The sequence below is a fragment of the Anneissia japonica genome, unplaced genomic scaffold, assembly GCF_011630105.1.
Source record: "Anneissia japonica isolate Jap-2015-1 unplaced genomic scaffold, ASM1163010v1 scaffold685_len2926416_cov193, whole genome shotgun sequence".
NCBI lineage: Eukaryota > Metazoa > Echinodermata > Crinoidea > Comatulida > Comatulidae > Anneissia > Anneissia japonica.
The window spans coordinates 1,308,815-1,318,957 of NW_022692922.1; the positions used below are offsets into that span (position 1 = coordinate 1,308,815).

The following is a 10,143-nucleotide window of genomic DNA, read 5'->3' on the forward strand; positions in this document are numbered from 1 at the left end:
TATATATATTTAATGTACTAGCACTATCAAGTGACATACAAGAAACCCCTGGACCAGAAGATGAAATACCAAGGCAACAAGATCGCAATCCAATCACTGTTCTGACTCTTAAAGCTAGAAGTATTCTCAATTAATCCATTGAACTGGTAGCTTTTCTCGCGCCTCAAAATGTTGATAACAGAAACTTGGTTTAGCAAGGATGATCTCACACCTCAGCTTGGATTTTCAGATCAATATCAAATCTTGCCACGTGAAATGACAAGAGGGTTGGTGGTGTACTAGACTACCAGCTGTTAAGAACTGTCTTGCTCCTGTTAAAATGAACTATGACTCTGCAGACCCATATAAATAATATACTTTTCAGTTAGTGGTCACAATTGTAATTGTAAAATGTGTTTTGTTGCATGTTACTGTCTTCCAAATTTTAGCAATGTTTTTTTGTGCTCACTTCTACCTGAAACAAATGCTATCTAAACATCTAATCAACCGATTCTTGGCATATCGCGTGAGACTGACGTCGATCATCTCCAACAATTATTTCATTTTGTTCCGTTCTGGGAGTGTTTATGAATGACTGTGTAGAAGAATCTTGGGAAGGGTTTCTTGATATATTTGATGCAGTCATACGTGACTGTATTCCGTGTCGATATACTGTAAGAAATTCAGAAAACGTCACCCATGGATAACAAAATGATATTAAGAAAATTATAACCAAGAAGCAGATTGGGAACGCCAACGATCACCAGTTCCTTCCTCTTAAAAATTAACGGTAAAATGATTTCTACTCCATCTGTTGTCTCTAGCGGTTTCAATGATCATTTTTCATCTTCCTACAACATTTCTTCTCCAACTGAACCTCCACCATGCTCCTTCCATATACCTGAACTTGCAACTGTCAATTTTGATATTATTAATGATGTTCATACTGCATTGAGTAAGCTTGAAATTCTGGTTCCGATTCAATACTGTACATCCTTACATAATCCGTAATGCATCTAATGTGTACTGACTTCTTTTCTCTACAATATCTTTCGTTTGACTCTACAGATTGGTAAATTACCATCTGCCTGGAAATTTTCCCATGTCACTCCAGTTTTCAAATTTGGCAATAAAACTTGCATCAACAATTATAGACTAGTTTCTCTTACCCCAATATGTTGTAAGATACTTGAGAAAATAATTTGTTCTGAAGTATTTGGTCATGTTACAACCGACTGCCTTATTAGTGATGTCCAGCATGGCTTTTTTTCATCAAGCTCCTGTGTCACACAATTAACAAACTTGACCCAGGTCGCAGACCATATCTACTTGCATCATTTGTGTGTAAAACTCTTATGGGCTATCTTGACTGAGAGCATTCGTCAATTTGCTGTAGTCAATATCTGTCACCAAGGGGTATTGCGTTTCAAACACGTTCGAGCAAGTACCAATTACCTTCACCTATCAGCTATTCATGAATTGCCAAGACTTTGGGATGATTTCCCTGATGATCTGAAACACTCTTTTCTTGTTGACTCTTTCCACATCTTTCTCACTAAACTTAAATAATTCGTTCTTCATAATAATCTTTAATTCACAAAGTATTGCAAATAATTTTGTTTTACATTAGAATTATCTTATTTATAAAATTTTTATGTTTAAATATCTTAATTGTTTAATTATATTTAATCAATTATACATATATATTTTTTAATATAATTTCTTTAAAGTTAAAATGATTTCTGATCAATGATTACATATTTTGTTATATTTATTTTTGTATTCTACTTACTTAGATATTTGCTTTCTGTATTTTGTTAATTTTGTGATTTAGTTCGCTTTTGTGTTTCTGCCGACTCATTCAATTAGTTGTACTTGTATTCTGTATGTATTCCATCATTGTATTGTACTTTGTTTTTTGGCGAATAAGAATAGTAAGAATAAGATAATATTAACGCATATATTGTTATTATTATTATTTTCATAAATGTTGATATTGATATTAGGCGTATCACTAATATCTGTCTCTTATACACATCTAGATGTGTATAAGAGACAGGTACAATACAATGATGGAATACATAAAATACATAGAATACTGAAGGAACCGAAAAGACTAAAATGAAAAACCATACCGAAGATCTAGGCTATACTAAAATAACATTGGATCATGTTATTTCTTTTTCATTTGCAGGAAAGAAACTGACATTTAACATAGATATTCGACCATCTGTTGATTTTCCTGTTGATATCTACTTTCTTATGGATTTATCACTTTCTATGAGGCCCTATCTGGATACGATGAAAAAGAGTATGTTTGAACTATGTAAGTTACTTCCATATACAGTCTCGCTGTTGTTAAACTATGGTTAAACATAACTTTAACATGATAATTGATTTAAAATATTGTAGAAAATTGAATTGAAATGAAAAAAGTTAGCTTACAGTTGTGCCTTTGAAAGTTAGACTAGAAGAGGAGATAAAAGAGTACTCGTTTTGTGTGGCTAGAAATTATTAGACAAAAATACTAATAATTTTTAAATCAAAGCTTGCACTGAAAACTTAAGTAATTAACAAAAAACGAAAAGATTTATTTAATACAGGTAACTGGTGATAATGATAATGATGACGATGACGATGATCGTGTTGGTTTTGGTGATGATTGGTTACTTTGATATCTATATTATTTCGACCACATGTAGTAGGAATTATATCATGCGAATCGATTTAATTTAAAGCTCGTTTAACTTGAAAATCTTTTGATAATAAAATATGATTAGTTACCAGTAACTACACCAACATTTTAGAACAGAGGCCACTATTCGGCGAATTGAACCTGTCTTATCATTATAGGTAACAACATACATACACTATGCCACAAATGGATGACAGTTGAAGAAAAACTATTGCCACACAAAACAATAAGCCAATCATGGTTTCAACTGCGCATGCACCTATCCCGTAGTATGGTGTTTATGTCGATTAACCTTGATACGAGCATGCGCGGTTCTAACCTTATTCTAGGTGTATCTATTATAGGTCCGATAATATAGAATGAGTTAAAAATCCTTTAACAGTTTGTCTGAAACTAGTTAACCTTGATACGAGCATGCGCGGTTCTAACCTTATTCTAGGTGTATCTATTATAGGTCCGATAATATAGAATGAGTTAAAAATCCTTTAACAGTTTGCCTGAAACTAGTTAGAACTATACCCCAAAATTTATCTTACCAAATAATTCACTAGAAGGAACTTTCTTTGTTTACGCTAAATTGAACTTGGTCTATTATAATGTCCGCATGTACAGACCGTCGATGTTATATTTTTGTAGGTATGACATGGTAAAGGATGAATGTATCCATTAGTTTTTTTTTCTCTCTCTCCTGTGTGGCAACCAACATTTATTCATAGCTTCTACAGTATTCAATTTTTTTTGCTTTAGTTTAATATCTATCTAAGCTTGCTTATTCTTTTCATGTGGATTTACATTTCATTTCAATACATTGTCACATGAATTGTTACTTATTAACCTTTCAAGGTACTAAGGCCCATACTTATAACAATAATACCTGTATAATTATTATCTGACATACAATATCGTTTTTCTTTAGTTCAATATCTATCTCTAGGGGCGTATCCAGGATTTTCTTCTGGGTGGGTCGTGATCATAATTTTTTGGACCTTTTCACAATGAAATAACAGCAAGATGTGATTGAAATGTCAATACAATTTGCTTAAAGCAGATGGCAGGCTCAGTTTCAGAATTGCTGGAAATGAGATAGATTACGTCACGCAATTGGCAAGGTCTTTGGACTCACTGCTGGTACCTCATCAATGCTTTTTCATTTATCATTGTGAAAAGGCCCTAGAAAAAAATGTCTTTTGAAAAAATGTAGACTTTTGAAAATTTTGGAGGGGTTGTACAAGCTTCCCGACCGCCTTGCATACACCCATGATCTCTGCTTATTTACAGTAATGTTTTTATGTAAATTTTCATTTCATTCCAATACATTATTACATGAATTGTTCCACATAAAATTAGTAACTGTTTAGTTATTACTTGAAATACAATAGTTTTTTGCTTAGTGAAAGTGTATCCATTGTTAATTAATACGTGTTATATGACTAAACTAATGAAAAATTATTTTCTGTATTTTTATCTGTGTCTAAAACTTTCTAGCCAGAGCATTGCAAGGCGTTACCAGGGATTTGAGAATGGGTTTTGGTTCGTTTGTTGACAAAACAACTAGTCCATTCTACTCACCGCTTAGTTTAAAGTAAGTAGTAGTAGAAATAGTTTTGCTTTAAAAAACTGATAAAATTAAGAGTGAATGCTTTTAAACTAGACCTCATGAAGAACAGTATCTAGAATAAAGAAGGTTTTTTAAAAAAAATGTATACGTATATATCGCTATTATATATCTAACCGTCCTTAATACGCTGCTATCATAAACATGATTTCAAAATTTCTTTTAATTGTATAGATAAATGTAATTGTAATGATTGTTTTGTAAATTTTATACATTTTATAACTTATTAGATAAGTAGAATTACTTATTTAGATAAGTAAAATTGTTTTTAGACTCTAGAGTAGAAAGCAATATGGCTATCAATGCCAATCAATTCAAGCTAATCAATTAAAGCTAATGTGTATGTTGATATGATTTTTGTACTGTACCGTACTATGGATATTGAGATCGTAATAGTTAGTACAACCTCGAGTGTCTAAAAGTTTGTTGTGTGTGTTGGCGTCGAGAGGCCGGGGAAAAATTAAGCATTATTTTTTTCCCCATACAGTTCTGGCAGAAATTATAGAGGGCACTATTTAAGGTCATTTAGGTGAACTGATAACATTAATAATGCAACTGCTTAACACTTTTTCTCGCGAGTCGCGAAAGTGGTGTTTGCTGCTTGTGGAATATGAAAGCTACGGCGTAGTTAGGGCATAGAGGAGTTAGTTTAGGATCTAAACTAATTCCTCCATAGGGTAGGCCAAAATCTCTTGGTGGTCGGTCGAAATGAAAAGTGTATACAGTCGATACAGAGTGAACTACCGTAATTGACTATTATTGTAATTATAATATCCCTATGCCTAGGCAGTGTTTACATACAGCATAGTCTTTGAAAGTATAACAAGGTAGCGTTGAATTTTTGGTCGATTATTTGAGTAGTGTAAGTAGCAATAATTAACTGCTGTACAGTAGTACTACTGATTCTAAAGGATATAAACGTTTAGAAATGCTCGGACACACAGGTACAATTTATTACAAATATTTTGTCCAAAAATCGAGAGAACCCTGCTATACACATTATATAAGGTACTGTTTAGGCTGTGTGTACCCAATTAAGTGTTGATTAGCTTTATATAAAACGATCAAAATCAGATGGAAGTAAAAATAGCTTTCACTGATTTACAGCCGGTTCTACAAAAATCCTTAAATGCTACCAACCAATGAATCATGCACAAGAATACAGAAATGCTCACTGTCTGTTAATTAATAATATTCAGGGATTTTTTTCTCATAAAGAAATCTTTTTATTGCAAAATTGTAAGAACTGTGTCCGAAGAACTCGTAGTTTGTTTCCGAGCATTCTAAACGTGATAGACCTATCCTTCAGAATCAGTACTACTAATACTATAGGTACAATTTATTACAAATATTTCGTTTATATTCAATATGAATAAAGGCATGATATGAAGTACTGTTTAAGCTGTGTCTACCCAATTAAATGTTGATTAGCTTTATATAAAACGATCAAAATAAGATGGAAGTAAAAATAGCTTTCACTGATTTACAGACGGTTCTACAAAACTCCTTAAATGTTACCAACCAATGAATCATGCAAAAGAATACAGAAATGCTCACTGTCTGTTAATTAATAATATTTAGGGATTTTTTTCTCAAAATATTTTTATTGTAAAATTGTAAGTTAACTGTGTCCGAAGAACTCGTAGTTTGTTTCCGAGCATTCTAAACGTGATATCCTTCGGAATCAGTACTACTAATACAATAGAGAGCATACAATTGCTACAAAAGACGTCATACTGTATCTAACTGTAGGCCTAGGCCTACTCAAATACGGCGCCAGATTCAATATTAGGCCTACTCCCTGTTTCTATACTTTCGAAGACCATGCTGTAGGCCTACATAGAATGTGTCTAATCTACTACTGTACTACGCACTTTTTACACTGTCTTGACTACCAAGGCCTATTTACGAGATTTTGACCTAGTGACTCCATAGCGTTTATCCAAGCATAAAACTCGATACACCGCTGACTCTGTTTCGCGAGTGGGAGTCTGTATGCATATTCATGCATGTATTAGTTATACCTAAAAACTTACCTAAAATAGCACCCTCTATAATTTCTGCCGGAACTATATGGGGAAAAATATGGCCCGGCATGCGCAGAGATATCAGGTAAACACAATAAAATAAAATAAATGAATAAATATTATTGAACATATACATTCATCCAGTATCAGTCATGTGTTTTTCCCCACGAAAATTGTAAATAAAGCTCATCGTTTATTAATGAAAGCTCGTAATTAATCGCTTTTAATTCTTTTTTTTTAATGAATATTGTCATGACTTTTAATACTCTAGAGTTTATGTTTACAATGTATCAATAGTAAATTCTTTACTTTATTAATTAATAATTATCAAAGGCTTGACCCTGGACATCGTCAATATGCAAGTGAAAAAGGAGGCCTATGAATAGACCTAATAGAGATTTGATTGTTAAATAACTACTGAATTAATATATTAAACCAGTGGCGGATTTAAGGGGAGGCCGGCCCTCCCCTTAATTTTTTTATAAATTTCAAAAATTTAGAAAGAAAAAATCTATTAAAATTTAAGTCTAAGAGTGTCAAATCCGGCCGTCCGGCCATCCATTAATGTTCTTACATAGCCCGAACTATGGTGGGGCTGAGGTAGATAGACCCTCGGTCTACAGAATTCCTTCTCTGGGCCACCTCTATTTCAAATTCCTGGATCCGCCGCTGTATACTTTGATAACTATGTTATGAATCTTTTCAGCTGTACGTTTGAATACTAAGAAGAATAGCTTTTAGTTTTCATGTTTCTATACTTTATTTTTTATGACCTGGTGAAATTAATCACTCTATAATCGATTAAATTAGTCCCTTAATCTGGTAAAATGCCGTAGCTTCCGGAGGTCCCTATCAGGGATCTGCTGTTCCTCGATCCCACTGGGGCTCTAGGCGGCCCCCCAGACCCCCAACTAATGGGCCAAGGCAGCAAAACTGCCCCGGGGTCCACGGCCGCCCTCGGCGGTCCTGGGTTTTGTGTAAGAGAGGTGTTAACTTTCTAGTCTCAGTAATTTTAACAGTTCAACACATTTTATTTGAAAAGAACATAATGTTTCTAGTTTGCGTTGCACATTTATCAAAAGCCGATGATTACTTAATTTGGAACGTGGAAGACCAAGTGTCCACATGTTGGTTCTATAGAAGGGGAAGGAAGATGTGGAATGTGTAATGAAAGTAACAGAGAGCGAACATTTTCAAAATAGCATAACATCTTAAAGAGACAGACACAGGAATACTCACTTATAATAAACAAAAACACTTTCTAGTTCCAAATTTAAAACGTATTGAAGCAGTATCATAGGGATATTGGGCAGTGCAGCCAGTGCTCGGGGACTATTTAGGGCCTGTTCAATAACAGGTCTAAAAATATAATTTTGAACACGACTAGCTAGCCCCTCAATAATATTTGGGTTTAGAGGCGAGCATTTTCGGTATGTGTATATTTATTGTTTACTTTTTACGTGCCATCAATTTTCTTGCATATTTTTTTAACCAGCTGCATAGACCAAACAGTCCCTTCTTACCACGTGGGTCCACCAGTGCACCGTGACACGCCAAGCTATACGATCGAAAGCGTCGAAGCGTAACAGACGAAACTCTTTACTGTAACGTTAGGTCTATTAAAATCAAGTCTAAGTTTTTGGGTCCACGCAAAGCGCTGACTCCAGAGCCTCAATATTGTTACTTGTTCTTGTTACCAGAAAAGCATCCAGCGTCGCCAGTTTTGAACGGACGTTCAGGAAATTTTGTACACATAAACTGAAAGTGCCATAAACTAAAAATGATTTCCAACAAGGGTTCATCGCCCTTTTGTTAAGGTGGACACTAGGGTTCCCACTACACATACAAAACTAACAGGGGTTTCAGGAAGGATTGTGCATTAACGCCATTACCGCCAATAGGGAACGTCGTATGGAATGGGGCGGTCGGTTAAGGATGTGTTCTAAAGTAGTTAAGGTTGTGAGTTCGAATCACGTCTTGCCATTCAATTTTTTTTCCAATTTTATGATTTTTTCCTATTTTGAGATATTTTAATTTTGTATAAATGAACATTCTAAATAATATTTTTTTTCGTTCAAATATACATGCTAATTATATAAAAATTTCAATCTTATTAGCTCTTCCAAAAACCCAACATAATAACTTGCGCCTGTACCGTATTTAGCGTGGAGGAACGCGCGGACCGGTGAGCGGTCGCTCTTGTTTCATTTGAAAATATTTCAAAATTATTTTTAAAGATAAAACTGAAAATTATATTCAAATCATGAGAGTGCCATTTCCGGCCATTAGAGGCGACATAATCGTAATTTTTCTTACCTCACCCAAAACATGGTCGGACTGGTGTGTATCTGTCAAGGTCCCTTTTTGTTCACCCTATTTCGAAGTGCATGCATTTCTAATTAAAAAAAAATGTATATTTCTATCACAACAGATATTGTAGGTTTGCTGTGAGTGGTTGTGTAGACCCTTATGGATATAAACATTCAATCAGTCTCATCGATAACATCGCAAAATTTGTCGTGAGTATTTAAGTTGTTTTTTTTTAAACCATCACTCCACACCAAACTGATTGTTACAAAATTCTACTCACAACATACACATTGGTCCTATTTATTTATTTATTTTTTCGGTTATTTATATAGCGTGTTTATCTGCAAATAAGAAGCGCTTATATCCCAGTTTATCACTCAGCACCATATAGATTGTTATTAAATTGTACTCACGACATACATTCGGCCCATTTATTATCCAGAGAGGCGAGAGTATTGCAATAATGCGCGTCTGTGTGTGTGTGTTTGTGTGTGTGTGTGCTGGAGAGGGGATGCGGTGTGGGTGCGTGTGTGCACTTTCCTTTTAAATTCAAAATTACTGGACCGATTAACTTCATATTTTGACACATTGACAAGGTTATCTGAATCCTCTTCAAATTTGAAGCCGATTTTAGAATGTTATTTATATACAGACAGAGCGGACTCGAACGTGCAGTTTGACCGAGTCGTTTAGCTAGATCTAGCCGACTCGAGCTGCGGACAGACTCGAACTGATCTACCGTGTGTTAAATTTTCATTCTCTTATTTATTTAGCACCTTTCTTTTTAGATCTGAAGCGCTTTTTTCCCAGCGAATTGGTATATTTCGTTTTTTTCTTTTTCTATCGACCCCTTTCGGGATATGAAAGCAACTGTACAAACCAGCTTAATCCGTAACAGAAGTGAGATGAAGTACTTATTAAATTCGAACATTAACATTATTTCTTTAACAGAATGAGCAAGCATGACTAGGCTTAATTGTTTAAAATTACAAGTTTAAAATAACTGGTGAAATTTTATAACATTTGTGGGTGAATATAAAAGTATTGTTTTATGTATTTTTTCCTAGGAGCAATTAAAGCAGGAAATTTTTTATAACATAATAAATTTCGTCCCACAAAGTGTGCATAATTTGCTTTCATTTCATTTATTCGCCTCTTAAAAATGTACAGAAAAATGACAGACAAAAAGAAGGCAGGCGTCCCAAAAAGAGATACTAGATCTCTGTCGAGTGGGTTGCCAAATTTAAGAAACACAATTAAAACAGCAAAACAGTAAATATAAACATTACAATTTCATAAAAATGTAGCGGTTGTTCGCTGTAATTTTACCCGTCACAGTCATTGTCAGCGTAATTATCACTAAATAGGTCGTGGGGGCTCGGGTTCCAGTTGGCTCGGCTCAGTCGGGTAGGTAGATTCAACCATAAATCAAACAAGAAGAAGCTCTATTAACTTTAAAAGGATAAATATAATTTATTTACAATGGGGAATTTCAAAAGAAGGGATTTGAAAAAGGG

At 34.3% G+C, this 10,143-nt stretch overlaps 1 protein-coding gene across 1 annotated transcript in view; it reads left to right on the forward strand.

The window, feature by feature from the left end:
• The window catches only part of LOC117100508 (integrin beta-1-like), a 54,022-nt gene that overhangs the window by 19,897 nt on the left and 23,982 nt on the right, over positions 1-10,143 (forward strand). The window contains exons 6-8 of the mRNA XM_033240239.1: positions 2,174-2,305; positions 4,160-4,256; positions 8,748-8,835. Coding sequence (XP_033096130.1) covers positions 2,174-2,305; positions 4,160-4,256; positions 8,748-8,835 — 317 coding nt within the window. The remainder of the gene's footprint in view (positions 1-2,173; positions 2,306-4,159; positions 4,257-8,747; positions 8,836-10,143) is intronic.